General features: G+C 43.0%; 1 protein-coding gene across 7 annotated transcripts in view; it reads right to left on the bottom strand.

Annotated features, from left to right (window-relative positions):
• Positions 1-21,969, bottom strand: part of FGD3 (FYVE, RhoGEF and PH domain containing 3) — a 109,806-nt gene that overhangs the window by 13,741 nt on the left and 74,096 nt on the right. For all 7 annotated transcript variants that reach the window (XR_012837115.1, XM_075762616.1, XM_075762617.1 and 4 more), the window contains 11 exons: positions 20,378-20,467; positions 19,038-19,174; positions 17,152-17,308; positions 13,006-13,144; positions 12,106-12,164; positions 8,697-8,843; positions 8,480-8,572; positions 7,886-7,965; positions 7,455-7,485; positions 6,850-6,951; positions 2,801-2,863 (listed from right to left, as the gene is read on the bottom strand). Coding sequence is in view for 6 of the 7 variants with exons in the window: in XM_075762616.1 (XP_075618731.1) it covers positions 2,801-2,863; positions 6,850-6,951; positions 7,455-7,485; positions 7,886-7,965; positions 8,480-8,572; positions 8,697-8,843; positions 12,106-12,164; positions 13,006-13,144; positions 17,152-17,308; positions 19,038-19,174; positions 20,378-20,467 (1,098 nt within the window). In the remaining variant the exon portion in view is untranslated. The remainder of the gene's footprint in view (positions 1-2,800; positions 2,864-6,849; positions 6,952-7,454; positions 7,486-7,885; positions 7,966-8,479; positions 8,573-8,696; positions 8,844-12,105; positions 12,165-13,005; positions 13,145-17,151; positions 17,309-19,037; positions 19,175-20,377; positions 20,468-21,969) is intronic.

Here is a 21,969-nt window from a genome sequence, read left to right as displayed (position 1 = left end):
CTGAACATCTTGTAGAAAAACAAGGATGTGCACTGTAATACACAAACCTTGCTCATGAAAGATAAATTTAACAGTCACTTTGCAATTGTGTCCTTTATTACAGAAGTTATCTGCTGTCGATGTACGTTAAGAGGAAAACTAATACAAAGCTTCCCTAGCTTCAACTGGAGTATCTTGATAGTAACGCACATGAGTAATTGTTGTATTTCTCATCTGTCTTGGTGTACCCAGCTCTGATTTGAAACTGCTGAGTCTGACAGGAAAAATCTACTTGCATAAAATCTGTTCAGAGCCAGGATCTACAATAACTTCTTTCAGACTGGGCTGTTTTGACCACTAATTTGCTTTTATTCCACACCTGCATTTAACTCTCTACATCTTGACAGTGTCCTCCCAACTTCAACGTTTTGGTGGGAAAAGAGCATATACCCCAGCGAGAGGTACAACTCATGCCTAGAGCTAAGTGACTGTGAGGTGAAGGCCTGTAGGAAAGCAGACATCGCACCATCAGGGAATCACTGGAGCCGCCATTTATTTCTGAAAAGCAGCGAAGAAACACCAAGAGCTGGTAGGAACAGCAAGAAAACCAATGGGCTCAGGAGACTGTTGTTCTGTTTATTACTTGCTATGTATTTCATTCTGTCTGGGCCAGTAGGTAGAAACAAAGCCTCGACGCTGTATGTGCAACATATAGAGTCTGATGAGACTTTTCTATATGGGCACGAGCATGCGCAACAAAGGGGTTTCAAATCGTTTACTTCTCATTATGCTTATACAGCTGCGTATTTGCCATTTATGAACTACATATTTGGAGACACCTGCAATGGGGCAGAACATCAGCAGGTGCTTCTGCAATTGCTGAATATGTGTGAGAGATTAATTTAAATTATATAGTATATTTTGTACTTTGTAATGCCGCAAAATTGTTCCGTTTGTTTCTCTGTATGCCAACGTCGTATGTGCAAGGTTACACGTAAGACAATCTTCCAATGGCTCGTAGTTTCCTCATGCCCGCAGAGTGCTGAGCATAAACTGCGCTAGCAGCGCAGCCAACAGTTTCCGCAGTGCTGTACAGCAAGCGGATTGCGCTTCCTGCAGCGGGTTTTCACGGTCTGGTTATGCTAACAGGCAACGCTGAAGAAGAGAGGAGCAGAGTCCTCAGGAGACTCCGCAGCACCACAGGAAGGAGATAGCAGTTTGCTGACCACCACTACCACCAAGTGGTTTGCGTGTGGAAGCTGTTCAGCACAGGACGTACTTGCTCCTGTACTCACCGAGATGTTTCTAAAGGGATGTCATCATTACAAATTAATATATTCTAAAGCCGCAACTAACATCTGAATTCATTGCTCGTGTTGATGTTATCCATTTGCTACAATACAGCAGAATGAGAACCCAGAATTAATAATACACAAATTTGGATATTTTCAGCTTTGTGGTTTTGATCAACTCTGTTTTTATTTCTTTCTCGGGAATTAAATTTTTCTTTAAATACACAACTTGAGGAAAATTACTTAATGTGTCAAGATATACTATGCAAATCACTGACACAACTATTTATAATCAACTAAAAAGATCTATTTCTTTCCATTTAATTAATAACAGCTAAAATTAACATTTCCCTCAGAAACTTAAGGCCAACATAAATTATTTTTAAATACTATAAAAAGCATCTTTTTCATGAAGTAGCTAGCTCGCTATAGCATCTGTAGCTCAAGGAACCGGGGCACTAATCGCAAAACTGACTACAAATAAAAAATTGCTTAGGGAAAAAATGAAGTGCGAACAAACAATAAACAGCAAGGAGTACACTAATTACAAACACTTATTTTTAATAAGCTCTTGCTTGTATCGGTCAGGTTGCTGGCTTGTTTAACAGCTTTTCATTGACACTCTGTAAACTCTACCAGTAGGTTACAAGCTTGGCCAGAGCTCTGGAAGTGCCTGCTAAGCGGCTCCTTTGTTATTAAACAGGCTGGCTAATAATACATAATATCCTATAGTGTGTCTCAGCAGATAGGAAGTTTTTTGGTTGTTGTAGTTTCTTCTTGTTGGGGCTTTTTTCAGTAAACTCAGCTGACCCTAAAGCATTTCCTGAAAATCTGTTATTCTCAGAAGATATTTTAAAAGGGAGAGATAAGAATGCTAAAAAATAGATCTTATTAAGGACTCAAAACCCCTGGTTTGACTCAGCAGCAGTCACAGACGTTGGAAAGGGCAAAATGAAAAATATCTTTAAAAGTACATTTTGCTTTTGCAGCAGCCAACCACTTCAGGCCAGAGATGTATGAAAGCACCATCATCTCCTCCTCCATATTGGCAGAAACATGAAAAGCACGCTAATCAAAATTTGGTTCTGGAGATGAAATCCTGAGTTATACAGTATGGCAGCATTAACCAGCCAGGTTTCCTTGGCTCTCTTTGCCCTCCTCCCCCAAAGCATTCCACGGGGCTCCCTATCAGAATTTAAAAACGAACAAAAAACCCCGCAAAACAACTCCCCAATGCTACAAACGTACCAATCAACTTCCCCCTAGCCGGGTTCCCCATAACCAGCTTCACACACATGTGCAGCATGTATCTGGAACGGAGGAATTAAATTCACTGTCGGTGCAGACTCTGCAAGTAGCTGTGGGTGGGACTTTGCCCAGAAGCTAAGGACAGCACAGCTGCAGCAACAGGCAGCAGAATATCAACTGGTACACTGAAGTATCTCTGATTATTTTTTTTCCTGCTACAAAAGAAACATAACCCCCACCTCGCCTTGCTCTGCTGAAAGTATTAGCTTCAAATTACTTACCCCTCCAAATGCACCACCACCATCTGCTCCTGGCATCGATTCCACCGAGCTGGTGCTGGCTATCTGAGAGAAACAGAATGACACACAACAATTTCAACATGGACATTCTTCCTAAAATACGTTAAACACTGAAAAAGAAAACGTGGCATCATTTGCTTGTGAACGCACTTTCATTGCACGAGTCCTCAGCCGCCCCTGAGCCCCGGGCTCACCACGGAGCGGATGCCCAGCCTGCATTTCGCAAAGCGCGTACCTATCCCCCCAAGCACCCCCCAAGCACCGCAGAAAGCCATCGGGCAGGATTTGGATTACACCGCTCCATCTCGGCCCTGCAAACCAACGAGCAAGTGCTTTGTGCAGTCGGTGGGTTCTGAGGAGGAAGAATATTTACTGCATTCAAATAGTACTCAGTTACGTTTTTCTTAATTTTTCTTAATTGCAATACATCTCTTAATCTCTTAATAAATGCTAACTGGCATCTATATGTATTCAATATATGTATTCAATACAAACAGAGGGCAAGTAACAAGGTTATGTACACCAAAAATCACAAGCTACATCCTAAAAGGAAAACTGTCTCATCTGTCATTAATTTGCAGGGAGTTTCCTAGTTTACAGGGGTTCTCAAAATATCAGACTCTTCATGATAAACTCTCCTGTTATTCCCACAGATCATTCTTCCTGTGCCAATTAAACATCTCATATTTCGAGGTTACCCAAATCTCCAGTGCATTTTTGCACTCTAGCTTCCTTCCATTTGAAAGCAAAAAGGTTTAATCTCTGTTATTAGAAACAACCTGAACTGTAGCTTTGAGTAAGCGGCCAAATTGAAGAGCTATTCATTTTGATACCTACTCGTATCTATTTATATACTAATACGATCAAGCAACTCTTAGAACAAGCAAATGAGCAAATGCTTCCCCTGGGGCTAGGGCTGTGCCACCCCCGGAGCATTCCTTGGGAACGCAGCTTAATTAAAGGGAGGCATCATGTCCTCAACTCTAGCCAACTATTTCTGCCCCTGCAAAAACCCAGCAACCCTCGGGTCTTCACACCGTTTGTTCCCCTGCCCTGTGGAAAGGGGCTCCTCTCCACTGGAATCCTAACCAGCCCAGGTATTCAGATCCCCCACCCAGTGGAAGGACATCTGCGTGCTCTGACACGGGGCTTGGGAAAGGAAACAAAAAATGAGGAGACAAAATGGGGTCTGAAGGAGAGAGCGAGAAAAGCCCCAGCAAGTTTAGGGAAAAGAGTAAATTTCTCTAGTTGCCTGTTCAGATCCCCATGCCCTTTTAATATTTATTTGGAATAACGTGCTAAAAATCAAATTCCTTCTACTTTTAACCTGGAGAAGATTTCAACAGGGCTTCTCCCCCTTATGTTACCGTTACCACTCGAAGCGTGTAAGACCTGGTATGGTGGAAGACAGTTATTCCCAAGTTTGTGAGATCTACCCCAGAGCTAGGGGCAGGAACAGAAAACCAGGGTGGGAAATCATGATGATATAACAGGATCTAAAAATCATGATTTAACTAACAGAAGCACTTCCAACTCTCAAATCTTAGGGATGCCTCTCCCTAAGATTTGAGCTCTGCGGCACTTTTCCTCGCCAGCCTTCTACTAATGCACAAACTGGGTCTGTCCCCCACACCACGAGCCTCCAACTCTTCTGAGATCAAGCAGGGGTAAGAGAGGTCCTTTTCCTCGGGAACATTTTTAGATGGCTTTAAAAAAAGACCCTTCACATAGCCTTGAAATGCTGCCAATGAAAGCGGAAAACAGGGAAACGAGTGTCCTCTTTCTGAAGGAACTAAACCACAAAGGGACCCTGAAGCTTTCTGAAAAGACCTCTTTAAAAGACCCTGCAGGGGACTGATTGGCAATGACTCTGAATATTCACCTCCTGACAGGTGGGAGTTTATTAATTGCTGTAGATTATTGCACAGGCATAATCTTAAGAATCAAGTCAAATGCTAGATCTCTGCAACTCCAAGAGACCACAAGTCTTCTGTAGGCGAATTCCAGGCTGAAGATCAACCCTTAATGCTTGTATGAGCTTATGGAACCCAGCAGGGAAAACAAAAGCATGGTAAGAATTACGTGCAGAGGCACGCACTGGTCATGCAACTGAAATCAATCATAAGCACTGTAACATATCAAATGTATGGCCAAGGATGGGAGAAAAGCAATTTGGCTATTTTTCTACAGGCTTATTAGAACCAGAGTCCAATTTCTAGTAGCTGTTACAGATCCAGCCCGGAATCCATGAGCGCATATCTATTTCTTGACCCATGACAGCAAAAAAAGGAAGTTTATTGTCATTTTTTTCTCTAAAGCACACTCCCCAATATTCCATAAAGATGATGAGATATGTATGGTGAATGCTGCCTACAGCAGTGTATTGCTACTAAGAATGCTCTCAGTATTTGTCCAGTTTTCCTTACAGAACTACCTTTAGCTCTTTTTAACTGACAGCAATTTCTGCCACATTTAGCCGTGACATCAGTTTTCAAAGCTGATTATCTGGATAAGCTAATCTCCTAAAAACACAGGTTAGCATTCTGGCATAAAAGAAATTAAGGTGCATACTGCATTAATACCAGAGCCAGGAGATAAACCAGACTTCTGCTCTGCTAGACCTTTATAAACCAGTAGAGTATAAACATGTGGCTACACCATTAACACGGAAGCAAAAGAAAATGGAATTTACAAAGCAAGATAATAATAATGAAGTTGAACAGACACTGTGTCTTAATTGGATAGAAAGAAGCGTGCTTACTAGTTTGCTTATTAGCAAAAGATTTTTTTCCATCAGAGCATCCTGATTCTGAAGGCAGCCATGAGTTAACTTCATATAGGCATGAACTGATTATTTTCCATTTTTTTCTGAGTATTTTTAGCTGACAAATAGTTCATGATCAGTAAGCTATGCCATATTCTAAAAAAGGCTCATTGTTGGCTGCTATCAGCAGCAGGATCCTAGACTCTGCGGAGGTTTGTGAAGATCTCCGTTGTCAGTCTGATTAATGCCGGGATGAAAGAAGTATCTAACATCCCTCCTGAGCCCCCTGGGAAATCAGTCAGATAAAAATCCAGCATCATTCAGTTACTGAATCAGATCTGGGAAACGAGAGGTTTCAAAAATGGTTACATACCAACAAACCCCCCCCCCCAAACCAGAAAAATAAAAGTTTAGGAGAGCAGGGGAGGGGGAAGATAAAAAAGATCCCCAAGTTTAATCTCTGCAGATGGATCTGGTCTCCCTGTGCTCCGAGATCTACCGCGCTTCATCACTGACATCATCAACACACAGGCAGCTCTGCACAAAATTCCTAAAAAATTCCCTCTCCCAGGCCTTCTCCTCTTTAGCTTGTAGCAAATGACTGTGGCTAGGGTCATCACCGTCACTTGCAAGTGAAATGAAGAGATGTTGTCATCATCCTCACGGGACTACTTCCAAAACAAAATTCCTAGCAAGCACAGTGTAGAGTAATACGTGACAGTTGTAGAGAAACAGAACAATAACTTTCAAGACTATTTTGTATATTTAGTGGAAGAGTATTCTTTCTGAAATATATTTATTACCTATAAGACAGTATTTTGAGATCCTTTTAAAATGCATCAATTTCAACTCTTTAAAGCTTTTAAAATAATAATAAAATAAGAAAAAATGAATAATCCCAAAACACATCTCCGAGGAGATGGGGAAAGGTAATGAACAAAATCTCCCAGGCACACAAACATCATTCCAGACAGCCAACCACTCATAACATTGAAGAATTACACCTGTTCTGCTAAATGAGCCACTAGTCTGGAAAACATGACTGATAGGTCTCCTGCACTGAATTACCCTGGGTAATTTATTCCATACCTGCATGGTTCAGTAATTATGATTGATGTGCATTTGAGAGCCAGAGAAAGGGAGCTGACTGTACTGTAATGTAATATAAAAAAGTCAAGAACAAGTTTTAAAGTTAGCTGTGTAAGTCTAGTTTAACTGTTGGTAAAACTGTTAGAGCCAAGAAGGAGAATTAAGCGCTCATACTTACTGAGGAATCAGGAAGATGCTCCTCCTCTTGAGAAAAAGAGCTATTGAAAGCTCTAAATGTCTCACTGTTCTGTTTGTGCTTTTCAATTGTTGCTTGAATGACCTGAGACAAAAAAATTCCAGCAAAGATGAGAAGCGTCACAAAAGGAGTCTTGGAAAAATTCTCTCATAGGAAAATGGTTAGGATTATTATTTTAGTGAAAATCCCTTACACTTGCATAAATGAAATGGACACTTAAAAACCTTAATTAACAACTATGAGCGGCGGTGTTAGCTCTCTGCTGTTTAAGACTGCTATCAGACAGCGTCTGCAAGAAGCCACAAGGCTAATAACCTCTCACTGCTCAGTCTCTTCTCTCGCTGGGCTCGGGGGCTGCAGGAAATGGGTCCCCCCGAAACACTCACGCACTGCCACCCCACAGCGGGTCAGGTCACCAGTGGGACCCTGGCCGGGGCTCCACAGTCCTCCATGAGAAGCTTTGCCAGCCCGGACCACCCAGCCTCCTCGCACAGACACATACGTTCATTCCCAACACCCACAAGACCATTCTAAAAACGGAAGATGCTGACTAGTTTCCACCCCTATCACAATGGTTTGGTATTAACCTGAATCCATTCCCTCTTCTCCTCTTCTGTCCTGTTAAAACAAAAGAAAAATACAGAAACCGTCATAATTCCACTTCAGCTTCACAGCTTTATATCCATCAAGATTTTAGCTTTGCTATCCACTATTTTATAAACATTATTAAAAATTATTGACCTCAACTATTATCAAACAAATGCAAAAAATGTTTGAATTATTAATACAGTGGAACCTACAAGCACTACTATAAACACCACAAGCTTTCAATAAAGCAAATCGACATAGCACATTAACACACTCTGACTTAGGACCAACATATTCTCTTACAAGTTACGCATCTCTGATGCTCATCTCCTGGCTTAAAGCTATGTCATACTAGCACAGCCATATGCCCTAGATCATAAATTTCTACATAAATATTCACAAACCTGGAAAGGCAGAACAAGCACCATACCTGGCCTGTAGTTCCAGCGATCTCTTTTTTCCTGTTATTGAAAATGTATGAGCCACGTTTTGCTTGGCAATTTCTTGGACCTGTAAAAAGAACATGTTGGCTTCTTGCCACTCTCCATTGCCTTTCAATCATTTTTAATGACTTACAAATATATTCATTCTTTGAAATACTTAGTTGAAAGGATCACTCCGTAATACAGTACAGAGGTAGAAAAAACAAAGGATTGTTTCCGTGATCACTTGTCTTGCTACAAAACTCCTGAATCTGTTATCACCACAACCAGCCCCCTGCAGAAGTACGGGGAAAAGGTGGCTCCTGTGTCAGCTCGGTGACAAGGGAAGGCTTTCAGTCAAAGCATGCACAGAGTCACCATTTGCTTACCCACTTTTGGATGATTACCTCGTAATAATTAAAAAAAAAACAAAACCCAAACCCAAACCACAAACCACAAACCAAAAACCTGAGACCCAAAGCTGGATTTTAGAATTTTATTATATTTCTACATAAACACATTGTTGTATTTTTGGATTCAGAGGGGATCTCACGCTATCGAGTGGGGAAACATTAAAACGGGTGAAAAGAAGAAATGCAAACCTGCAGTCCTGCAATGTCCATCTTCTCTCGAACACTGAACTTCTGGCCTATCAGTCTCAGTTTTGGCACGCAGTATAGCACCATGCTGTTAAACTGCAACAAGGGAATATTTTAAGTTGAGGCATTACACGCTGGACAGAACCTGCATGGTTCCTGCATGGAAAAGTACCATTTCCCAGCACAACTCTGAAAATAAGAGAGCAGCAAAAAAACTCACCAGGAATAAATACCTATCCTGCGCTGTGCCGTTCTTCGCTGAAAGTTTCTGAATGTGTCCTTCTTTAATGAGCTCATTGGCGGGGTTAACAATATCCTCTTCACCACCGAGTCGCTCATAGACTTCCAGAAGCTTGTGCATCTTCTCCTGCAAGTACAAAACCCCCAGCAATTTAAATAATAATTAAAAAAAAAATATTCCGCTTTGACTATTACCCATAGTACCATTTTTGCGGTAAGTGTAAGTAAGTAGGAAAGAAAGAAGTCTTTCACTTCTGCTATAGCTTTGCATTTTCAAAAATTAATGAATACCTGTTTCATACTCTTCAGTACTCTTCCCTGCTCTGCATCAGTCACTCATGGGTCTTACTTGGATTGCACCATTTTAATGACATTTTGAAATCAATCTATTTGACATTTTTAGATATTCCTATTCAACAATAAATACTTATCTTTGGAAGCAATGGCATCAGGTCCAGTAAAATCAGTGGCCAAGTTGGAGACTAGTACCTTACCAAATCAGCTCCAAGTTTGAATTTATTAACTTCCACCTCACATCTCAGACTAAGGTTTCTGCTACAGCATGATCATTTCTCAGCTTCTGCGAAGTTTTCCTTTTCAGCAAAGCACCGTTTCTACTTTATATTAAGCCATCCAAATATTACAGTCCCTCTAGATGGTATTCCCATGGATAAAGGTAACTAGTTCACCCGCTTGCAGCTACTGTATTAAGCACTGCAGCAGCTTTAACAAGTGAAAATAAGAAAGGTGTGTAAATCTTGCTACTGAGTTAGAGCATTTGGAAAGGTTTGGCTTTCAACTGCAAGCTGGACTGATGTGCTCCAAATGGCACTGTCAGCAAGTGGTCAGAAAGTGAGGACAGAGATTTATGCAATTACACCCCAAAATATGCCCAAGCACATCTCTAAATCATACCTCAACCTATCTATAGATTAAGCTGGAATTTCAGGTCTTTACACACTTTGTTTACCCCCATTTGACTTGAAAAATTTCACCGCAAATATACATCGCACCAGTCCCTGTCCTAATCAATTCTTCTGACATACAATTAAACAAATGAACAACTAAAAACCCACCAAAAAACCCTAAACAAAACCAAAGTGTTAAAACAAACCTTGCAAAACAAAATGGGGCAGGGTGGTGGTGGTACGGACTAAAACCAAATAAGCAAATCACCTAACCCCCTAAAGGCAGTAGAGTTTTTCCATCCAATGGGAAGATGAGCAAGAGATCCCACTAATTTAAAACAAAAAAAAAAACCCCAAACAGTGAACTGTTTTCCTTAAAGCTGTTTTCTTCAAAGAACAACCTAGAACACCAAGAGCAGCTCCAAAACCTGAGGGACATCCATACTTCTAGGAAAAGTCAGCTTTGGAAGCATGATTTATTTCTTCTACTACCCCACAACAGGAGGAAGCAACCGACAATTAATTCAAATCTCTACTAACTTTTGGAGATTTTGCTACAGCCCTTGCTTTTCTTTCGGTGCATCCCGCGGGGGCTCTGCAGAGGCATGCGTGCAGGACGGCACGGCTCTCGCGCTGCATTGCTCCCCGTCAGCCTCACCCGCTGCCCCAGCACACCCACTGCCCCTTCTGCTGCGACGTGCGAGTCGGGAAACCCACGAGGTCAAACCCAAAACTCTTACTCAGATATTTTTCCTTCAAGTCTGATCAGGCAAGATCTATTAATTACAGAAGAATTCAATGCAATAAGAAGCCCTCATTAGAGGCATCAGGTTCTTATCAGCAATGAACAGGGGTACAAAATTATTATAGCAGCCTTTTCTAACAGGTGTTTGCAGACTAACAGAAAAAGCATCCAACTGAGAAAGCGACTGGCCGGTGGCTTCATGTTCCTGCTGTCTGTGGAGATACTGGACACAGTCCCCAGCAAAATAATTGCTACTTGTGGAGGAGTTGTTCAAGGCCCCAAACTAGAAAAATTTCCACCAAAATATATCCTTACCAAGAGAACACACTAGACTCAAACAGAAATAGATGGTTTCAAAACTGGTTTTCATGCTGAAAATACACAGACAGTAGCTGGTTACTTCCCCATAGCAGCCACGGGAAACGTGTTCTCACTGGGTCCCCGCCGGCCGGGAGAGGGAAGTAAGGGTCGGGGACGAGATGGGACCTAAACCCTGTACCCACAAATGGTCGGTCAGTGTTAAGCCTGTGGGGGGGTGGCCCTGGCTGGGGGCTGGGTGCCCTCCCAGCCACTCTGTCACTCCTCTCCGCAGCAGGACAGGGGGAAAATAAGATGGGGGGAAAAAAGCCCCAAAACTTATGGGTCAAGATAAAGGCAGTTTAATAAAGCAAAAGCAAAAGGCTACGCTCAGAAGCAAAGGAAAACAAAAGATGTATTCTCTACATCCCATCAGCAGGGGATGTCTGGCCACTTCACGGGAAGCAGGGCTTCAGTACGCATGGCGGTTGCTCCAAAAGACAAATGTCATAAATAACAAATGGCCCCACTTCCTCCTCCTTTCTCTCAGCTTTTATTGCTGAGCAGATGCCGTACGGTACGGAATATCCCTTGGGTCAGTCGGGGTCAGCTGTCCTGGCTGTGTCCCCTCCCAAGATCTTGCCCACCCCCAGCCTGCTGGTGAGGGCATGTTGGAGAGACAGCCCAGATGCGTGCCGGCACTGCCCACCGGTGTTGTGGCTACTCCTGCTGGCTACCACGCACAGCACTACGAGAGCTGCTCTGGGGAGAATTAACTCCATCTCAGCCAGACCCAATACGGTGTGATACACAGCATTTCAGATCTATTAGATATTCAAGCTCCAGAGGCATGTGGGTGCACAAAAAGGATAACATCTGTAAGTATAAAGTCCGTTTACTTTAATGGTAACGCACGACCTGTTCTGTATGTAAACCACGTGCTAACGTTCGAAATCTCCACGGTCTCAGACTGCCCAGCTACAGAAGCGTAGCTTACCAAAGCTGCTGACACCCAATAAACGCACACTCTGGGCATTTAAAATGAGCCCAAATCAAACCAAAACAACCTCCACTCTGGTGAAGACCTGTAGGACCAAAAAAACTAGTGTGAAAACCTGCAAGGACACCTTATGAATGGACCTAATTGGAATACTTTCAACATTTTTCAATGAAAAGCAAATAATGAGTTTTATGAAGACCTCTTTTTTTCAACCCATTGGGTTCTTAAGAACAAGGAAAGTGAAATTTAGGCCCAACAACCCACAGTAACCACAAAAGGATCACCTATGAACTAGGTATCCAACTGATGTTTAAAGCCTGACTCACTGTATTTGAAAATTCTCCCCAGCCTACTTTACTGAGCCTATTGCAACAGGGGACCATTGGTTCAACCAAGCGTTTCACTCAGATTACAATTCCATTACGCAATTTCTACTCACCATCTTTCGGATGGCTGCATTTGAATGGTTTGCTGCCGTAGATATGAGCTCCAGTGATTCTGCAATAAAGGTAGGAACAGTTATGCATTCTCCAGACTGTATCTGTTAATGACACCTTGGGGGTTTTTCTCACCTCCTTGCTTAGTGTTTTTCCTGCAAAATTGCTGTTGCAAAAGCAAGGACTGTATTTTTCCTTCCATAAAGCAAAAGGAACGCTTAGAAGCAGTTACATACGCAATCACTTCTGCATGTTCAGCTGGTCCATGTGCACCTAAATGTTTAATCTTTCTCTCCCAAAAGTCCAGGCAAGCCAAAGCGCAGACAAAAAAACTTCACCTTCTAGGAATCAACCTACTAAAAGTTAACTTAAGTCTCGCTTAAGTCTTCACAAGCATGTTTTTAAGAGTGTTTTCCTAAAACATGGCTTGTGTGCTTACGGTAACATGAACCCTGTTTTGGTCAAGATCACAAACTCCTAGAACCCAACAGAAGTCCATTTCTCCCGTTTCTCTGTGTTAACGGAGTTAACCTGCCTTCACAGGGAAGGATACACACTTAAGACCACACTTATTTTCTTCGTCTGGCTATTGCAAGGATGCCCTCCTGTATTTGTCCTTGGCCATACAACAGATTAAATAAAAATGCCAGATGTTCTGCTATTACACACCTCAATATTTTGTCATTTGCCAAAGCTCCCTTCATTCCTAGAGCTGCCATATCAACCCTTTTCTTCTCTACTCTAAGACCATTCAAAATCCCTTTGTGCTGCGCTTGCCAATATTTTGATTAATTCAAATCTCCATTTCTACTATAACGCTAGCTGAAAGTATCTGAACATGTGAAGAAAAAGCTCTCCAAGATTTTATTGTGCTCATTAGACAGAGAGGAGTTTACATGTACTTTCAGCATCTTTCCTGTCTGGAGACTCTTCTGGAAGTTTCTTCAAATAGTCCTTTAGGAGAAGCTCATAACGAGGAATCCTTTGCACTGGTTCAAGCATGTGATGCTGTAACGTCAGGTTTCCACACACCTCCTGTTTCTGTAAAAGAGAGAAAACAAGCATAGAAGGGTTTGGTTTTGTCCCTGCCTTTGGTGTTACACAGCAATGAAAAACGACCATTCACGTAAGTTAGAGGAGTGTAGAACTTCTCAAGCTATCACAGAATCATTGAATCATTTATGTTGGAAAGGACCCCTAAGATCATTGAGTCCAACTGTAAACCTAACACTGCCAAGCCCACCACTAAACCATGTCCCCAAGCCACATCCATAAGCCTTTTAAATACCTCCAGGGATGGTGACTCCACCACTTCCCCGGGCAGCCTGTTCCAGTGACTGACAACCCCTCCGGTAAAGAAATTTTCCCTAATCTCCAATCTAAACCTCCCCTGGCACAACTTGAGGCTCTTTCCTCTCATCCTACCCCTTGTTACTTGGGAGAAGAGACCAACCCCCCACCTGGCTACACCCTCCTTTCAGGTAGTTGTAGAGAGCGATCAGGTCTCCCCTCAGCCTCCTCTTCTCCAGACTAAACAACCCCAGTTCCCTCAGCTGCTCCTCATCAGACTTGTGCTCCAGACCCTGCACCACTTGGTTGCCCGTCTCTGGACACGCTCCAGCACCTCAATGTCCTTCTTGGAGTGAGGGGCCCAAAGCTGAACGCAGCACTCGAGGTGCGGCCTCACCAGTGCCGAGTACAGGGGGATGGTCACTGCCCTGGTCCTGCTGGCCACACCATTCCTGACACAAGCCAGGATCCTGCTGGCCTTCTTGGCCACCTGGGCACACTGCTGGCTCACGTTCAGCCAGCTGTTGACCAACACCCCCAGGTCCTTTTCCTCCAGGCAGCTTTCCAGCCACTCTGCCCCAAGCCTGTGGTGTTGCCTGGGGTTGGTGTGACCCAGGTGCAGGACCCAGCACTGAGCCGTGTTGAACCTCACGCAGTTGCCTCGGCCCATCGATCCAGGCTGTCCAGATCCCTCTGCAGAGCCTTCCTGCCCTCCAGAGATATCAGAGCTGACAGGTTTCCCGTCCCATGCCTGGTATTTTCTGCAGATATGCAATCATCATCTTTCAGATTTTGTGTGCTTCTTCACAGGCTCAGAAAAGCTCTTCCCATCCACGGCCCTGTGCAGCGTTTTCCCCCCAGAAGTCCATACAAAATCAGAAACCCCACGGGGATATATTGCTTGCTAGAGCTTACTGTATGAGCAGCAGATACACTGCTTCCCACCTCAGAAGAAGGAGCTGCCTCAAATTCTCTTTTTTCACTTGACTGAGGGGGTTACGCTACATATTACCCGATAAGGCACCAAACTGCTGTGCACCAAACACTGTACTGAGTGTTGCGGTGTGCTTATTTTCATAGGATCCCTATGAAGCGAAGGGATATTTCTGGTTAAAAGAGGGGAGGAGGGATGAGAAACACAGTAAGAGTAAGTAATTTGTTTTAAAGCACACAGGAAGTTTCTGTTCGCGGTGTAATCTGACTCCTGAATCCCACACCAGCATGTTAACCACATACATATATATATACACATACACACTCTTCTTCATAGCATTATTTTTACATCATGTCTTGGCCTGTTCTGGTGTAAGCAACCCCTCGACAACTCCACTAATTTTAGTATGCTTTTCTCAGAGAAAGGCGCTTGTTTCAGGTATTTGCAATTTTTCTATAAGCATTACAGCCCACGATACACTGCTGACTTGCCCGATTCTCAAAGCAAAGCCTGGAGATAATGAGATGCATGTCTGATAGAAAAATATCAGCCATCCTTCCAAAATTCAAAGACATAAACTTTTAAAAATATCTTGTCTCAGTGTAACAGAGTGAACAATATCATTGTTTATAGGAGATGAAGTGAATTTATTGTCTCTCAGAGTTTTACAGAAAATACAACCGGGATGGAAAGAATCAGAGATTCTGCAAGAACTAAAAGGGACACAGAACTGCACCACTGCCTATTAGCACTTGGTTTATATTCCCAAATCCCCTGACTATAACCTTCCCTGTTGTCTTTTTATTCCTGCAGTAGGATGAACCTTAACACTGAACAGCACTAGGGAAGCAGAGGAGGAAGTCACTTCAAGGCTCACGTCAGTTGTATTCACATGCCAAGTGTATCCTCTTTAAAAAGTCCGCAGTGACAAAATAAACTGTTCCAAATAGGGAAAGTTTAATGCTATGCAATTTTTAAGTTTACAGAGTTTACTCTGCAATTCAAATGACTTTATTAGAAGAAGGATAAATATTTATTCTGCGTTTAATTGATGTGACAATCCATAACACAGAAATATATAAAACGTACGTATGTGATGGCATAAGCAGAAAGCTGACAAAAGGAAAGTCCTAATAAACTCACCAGCTATCAAGTTTTGGTCACCATACGTGGATGTGAACCAAGAAAGTACGTTTATCTTCAAGGTCAGCTAAAGTAAACTTGATAAGTCACAGCCATTCACTTATAAGTACCATGTGATTCTTGTTTTCTGTTTTCCCTAGTTTAGCATTATTAGTAATTGTTAATGCCTTAAGCTGTATAACTATTCTATTAACAGCCTCGGTGGACAGTGTGTAACTGCAAGATCACAACAGACTTCAACTGGTATTGTGAAAAGTAACCGTGCCTTTTGCTAGCACAGAGAGAGGTCAGATGAGTGGACGGAGCGTTCTGGGTCAAATCTTTGCCTCCTGCAGCTATGGTCATCGACAGAAGCAAAAGGTGCTGTGATGTTGCCACTAAAATAACCTACAGTGAAGTCCTGTCATCAGCAGGCTTCAGGATTGCATCTCCTATATACCTTGCCTGTGTCACACTGCCTGTCAAAGTGTTGCTCAAGCACCAGCAGAAATAAATACTCATGGTCTCGGACAGCTGCAGACTGACAGCTTACACAAATCGTTTGTGTTGGTAGCTTGGTGGTGAGAAGAGACAGATGAATCTTAGGGCGGGCAGATGGCTGTGCTGTAGGGAAAACAGTCACAAACTGATTTACACCTCGGAAAGCCATGTCGGTGGCTTGGCACAAACCGGAGACAGCGAAACGCCTGTGCACTTTTTTTTACAGCGCTTGCTGTCCAGAACCTGGGTGAGAGCAAGCTGGGCTCAGACAGAGAAGGTTAAGAAAAGGCCCCAAGGAGTGAGAGCCTGGGAGCAGAGGACCGTCCCCAGCTCCTGCTCCCCCAGCTTCTGTCTGAGTCACAGGCCGGCAGCCCTGACCCTCCATGCGGGGCCTCTCCTCTCCCAGCTTGCTGGGGATTACTTGATCCCGACAGCTGGCCCAGCCACAATCCTCCCATTTAGGGCAGGCAGCTGTGCTCCCTCCCCAGCTTAACCCTCTCCCTGCCAGCCCTCCCCTCCCAAAGGACGGCATCTGCTCCCCCAGCGCTTCCAGCACCACTGCGGAGGGATGCTCGCAAGCGTGCTGGAGCCTGCTGCATCCCTTCAGCTGGCCCAGGGCCCGGGGGAGGGCAGAGAGGTTTTACAGACACCCCAGCAGAAGCAGAGCTCTTCCCCCCCCTCCCCATGCAACTTTTTGTATAATTAAGAGAAAACACATGAAAATCCGTGCTAAGCACCCTCCTGCAGAGCTGTGATCCCCCGGAGCTGTGTGCGACTTCATGAGCCTCAGAAAAATCGGACCAACAGCAGATGCTGCCAGTGATGCGCCCAAACTCAAATGTGCCCACCTCAGAATAAAAATTGATTAAAAAGCAATTAAAATTCGTAACGAGGAGGAGAAATTAAAAGGAGTTTATATATGGACACGTTTGCAGTCAAAATTGCTGGGCCAATGGTGAAGCTTCATTCTGTGACTTCTGATACTCCTCTTAAATACGTGAGTGGAGAAAAAGCTACCTATGTGAAAAATCTGTGTCACACAGCAAAAGAGAAGAAAGGACTGCCGCTAAAATTGTATATTTTTAGTATTAGAGCACTATTATCTTGCAGCTAAACACTGTGTGTCGTGCACTGGAAAAACAATAAACTCACACAAATAAATGAGGCTTTCCAAGCCATATTACGCCAATTAACAACATACCTGTATGTTCTGAACAACATCTTTGAACGGAGAGGACCTCTGCATACACGTGTTCACCATGTCCATTGCCCTGTCGAAGTTCTTTACATATTCTCCATACATCTTCAGAAAAGGAGCAAGTTTCTGTAGGATATCTCCTAGCCGTGGGTTGACATTCCTACGGGAAAGAGGCAGGTAAGTACTGAAATCTCTGGAATTCAATACTATCTTCAGAGAGAAAACACAACTGTAAGACTTTCACAGTTGTCTCCCACATGCACAAGCACTTACACACACATGAAATCAAGGTATTTCAGGCTAAGTTGAGTTGAAAGTAAACTATATGGTACCCTAGATGAAACCCTAAACGTTAATCTAGACAAAGGAAGATATTTCTGCCCCCCCAGTCACTCTCTCAAGTGAGGATCAGATTCAAACTGACTACACCTTGTAAAGAAACATCTAGATATCTCTGCTGGCGAGCAGAAAATCGTGTGGGAAACTTTTGCTTTTTAAAAATCATCTTTCCACCATAGCCAAACATCTGAAGAGGTTTTAATGCAAAGAGATCGCTCAGCTCAGCTGGGTGTTCCCGGGGGGCCAAGACACACGAGACACCCGCCAGGCTGGGACCGGCGGTAGCCATGCATCTTTGTCTCCTCCAAATTGACGGCCAGGCAGAGCGCCAGCCATTTTTCCCCCAGCTTTTCTCTCCCGCTGAACTTGCGACTTGCAGTCTGAGTGCACCAGACCCCCTTTAGCCATTTAACAAGCTTCTGCCCTCTTCTGACTCCCAGACTCCCCAGTTTTTCTCCCCTTTTATTAAGCTGTTCCTGTCAACGCGAGTCAGGTGCAAAGGTCCTGCGACTCATTTATTCCTCCTGGCCATCGATGAACTATGTGAAGACTGGACTCAGCCAAGGCAGATGTGAACTCTGGTCTTGCCTTCATTGTCCAGGGTGCTTGGAAAGGTGCTGTGTCAGCACTATCTGCACCTTCCACCGCAGGACACCCTTTGCAGCCAGCGTGTCATCATCTCAAATCGAGTTTCCTAGATCTGCCTTACAATTAACCTTTCTACCTAGCACTGCATTTCTGCTTCATCTACAACATATTACAGCTGCCAAATTTTAATTGGTGTTCGACCATTATTACTCAGTGGAAAAAAACAACCACTCACATCTATTTTCTTAAAGTACATATACACTGTAACCGGTAATATTTATTATCTCCTAGAACAGAAGGCCAACGCATTCTGAAGTAAAAACTTGTGCAAGCTGTGTTGCTCAAAAACAGAAGTGGTCGTGTAACAGACATAAGCAGATTTATAGATATGAAGTCATCTATCTCATCTGTCCAGATTTTTCCATTGCTTTGCTGCTGTAACTCTAATTTTAACATTACATTAAGTTTTACATAACCGTTACAAAATTCATTAACGAAAATACAAAATGGATGTTTCTCATGAAGTCTCCAACACGGCATGCCAGGTCTACACTGTGACATGATGATGCATCTTCCTTCTTTGAGCAGTAACTGCGTTTTTTAATACGTCACAGTGGAGCCAAAATACTTCATCTGTGGGGCCAAAATAAGCAATTTCCTTCCTTCCTAGTACTGCAATTTCATAGTACTGCAATAATAGGAGAGTGGAAATACAGTAAGGAAAACAGCTCTGGCAACATTTTGAAAAAATTCTCACAACGCACTCTAGAAATTTTGAGTGCTCAGGTCTATTCCTGCATTCAGAAACACTGAAGAGACTCCATACTAGTGTATGAAATAGCAAGTGAAATTGCATGAAATTGCACAAAACAATTACAAACTCTGGAATTAGACTAGGCCTTGTGGTTGCTATAGCTTCTTGAAAACATATTTTTAAAATGATCGTAATGACTGTTACCCACCATTCTTGTGTAATTCTTGTTTTGAGCTCAGGAAGAAGAAATTGTCCATGGAAACAATAGATGGAAGAAATATTTGAAAAGATGCCCGTTATCACTTCAGACGAAATACCTGCTTCTGACAACTTAGTGCAAAAAACCTGCATGAGACAACAAGACAGTACCGCCACATATTTACAAAAAACAATCCCAGACACACTGGGTCTAGATGCAATATTACAAAGCTGACTGCCTTAGAACAGAGCTACCATTTTTGACTTCCAGTAGTCAGTCTTTGGGGTCTTTCAGGAGGTTCACAAAATGTAACCCCACTGTCAGTTAGGGTTAGATTTACGACTATGGGCCATACATGTAAATTAGAAAAATCTGAGGGGGTAAGTCGAAAAAGATTGAAACTGCTGAGAAGATCAGAGATCTTGTATTTGGGAGTGCAAGTTGCAAAGAACAACCGGTCCCTGAAGAGCACTTACTCCTATTTACGTGAAGCAAAATAAACCATGTGATTATTTTGTTTCTCTGTGGGAAAAATTACACTGTACTGAACAAAAGGGAAAGACACTCCCTAGATTTCTAAGTCTTTATTCATCCAAAGCAAACACTGGGAAGTCTTCCATAGAGCTCCTAGCGTTGGAGGGCAGAGGGCTCTGCAAGTTACAGCTTCTAACAAGATTTCTAGCAAGGTGACAATTTTATTTTCTTTCCCCCTTCCCCATTTTTAAAAAGCACTTAGTTAGCAATGTGACTCATCCTCATTTTTACTTCTTTCCTGCACATTCATAAGGTTTTTTCTTTGAGATAATTATAGAAATGTCCGAACCATGTAGACTCACCTCAGTGTGTATGTGGAAGAAAGTTCCTGACACCAGTTTTACTTTATCCCCACGTGTAAACATGATGGACAATTACGAAACACAGTGGGTTAAAAAAAAAAAATATTTGCTGTGAGCATGGGGCTGACCCACATGGCCTGATTTTAGTAAAAGTCAAAGCTCTTGCACACTACAGAGCAATCATGGATTTCATCATTTCTCAGTGCCTTCAGCATCCCCATGATTTCCTCTCCACCAACGCTCAGGGAGAAACTGAACGCTGATGGTGTCTGTATCTTGGGCTGCTGCTTTCCCATTCCTCTTTCCGACATCCTAATCCTCGGGTTCCAGCTCGGGGAACCCACTTGCCAAAAGCTCACCCCTGGGGCCCACGGTATGCAGCCTGGCAAGCAAACTCCCTCTCCCACCAATAAACAGCGCTTTCACACTACTGGGCTATAGGTTAGGGGATGAACGGGAGACGTCTTTGCTGCTCACAGAAAAGAACGCAGAGTTTATTCAAAATTGGATTACCTGGTCCAACAGATGGAGTCTTTTAACATACGCTTCTTCCGTATGGAGCAGTTCATTTGCGATGTTGAATAGCTTTTGGGGCTCTGTACACTGAAAAAAAAGTTACAGATAACACAATTCATCTGCACCTACAAACCTCTCTTCTCCATTTTCTCAGTGAGCCAAATTCCCTGCCAGCAGAGAAGCTTGAAGTGAAGGAGGTTAACACATTTCAAAATCTGCTCTGCATCCCTCATCCAAGGATCAGTTTGCTCCAGAGACATTTTTAAAGCTATTTGCTGAAAGAACAATTAGTCATGTAGTCATTGGCTGGTCACGACATCACTTTAGTTCATCATAGTTTTCTGTAAAGAACCAGAAACATCCTCCCAATCTGGAATCAGGTCTAGTCTATTTGGTAACTAAGGCACCAGACTCTCAATCAACTGTTCTCCTTTTCAGATTCAGATCCTGTGACTAAAAAGAAAACTAGAAACCAGACCTGTTTGGCCACAGATTTCTCTCCCTGGCTAGTGCAGCTTTACTCTCTACGACATATTTCTAAGATTTTTGTGCAGCTTTAAACACCAGCCAATTCCCTGGAAAGAATGTTCGGCAATGTAACTCAGCAAAGTCTTTCATTAAGGTCATTTAAAAAAGTAAAATGAGAAAAGACTAATTAAAAAACTTGAATGCACTTATGAAACATTGACTTTATTCACAGTTTAGCCAAAAGCTACATAGACTCTTTGCTCTCTAAGTGCTCAAAAATACTTGAATTATTAGGATACAGTCTTTAGCTTTCTGACAAACTCTAGACACCTTTTTAAGGATCTAGACTTTAAACACCAAGCTTACATATAACCAAACCCAAACTAGGGTCCAGAACCGAGGGCTGGCTGGTTTGTGTTTGGGAACACAAACACCCAAAAGGCGCACAGGGATGATCAAATGTAGGGAAATTTTACTGGGCTGCATCTGGAGAAAAAAAAGACAACTGCAATGAAGTAGAGAGAGATGTATAAATGATTAACAGAACAGAGAGCATCAACTGGGCGCACCTAGTCACTATTTCTTCCATGGGAAAACTAAAGAGCATCAAATACAATTACTGAGGGGCTGCTTCAAGACCAAGAGCCGCTTCCTTGGGCGACATGTCCCTGCAGACGGTAAACCTTCACGCAGGTTCACAAAAGGACCGGACAAATCCATAGAGTAAAAGTCCGGCTGAATTCTAAACACGCCGGGCTGCTTCCAGTTCAGGAAGCACCTGGGCGCCCCACCGGCAACAGCGCTTTCTATCCCACGTGTCTGTCTACATGCGCTCACTAGCATTTGTGGCAGGCATTTCTAGACATAACCCTGTTGGCCACCACCAGATTGTTAGAAAACATCAATTAAATGCTCTCTTTAAGCTTCTTTAACAACATCTTGTTTTGTTTCTAAACAAAGTTGACGAGAAAAATTTAAATAAGCCCCCCCACATTTAGGCCAACTGCAACGCACAGACCTCAAAGACTTTCCAAAGCTAGCCATGAATTCAAACAAACCAGACCTGCAGCTGTCCTACGTGAAAGGAGGCACCACTCAGCATGAAGTACTCACAGTTCCCT

The sequence above is a fragment of the Balearica regulorum genome, chromosome 10, assembly GCF_011004875.1.
Source record: "Balearica regulorum gibbericeps isolate bBalReg1 chromosome 10, bBalReg1.pri, whole genome shotgun sequence".
In the NCBI taxonomy this organism is placed as follows: Eukaryota; Metazoa; Chordata; class Aves; order Gruiformes; family Gruidae; genus Balearica; species Balearica regulorum.
This window is presented reverse-complemented; position numbering and strand designations above follow the sequence as displayed.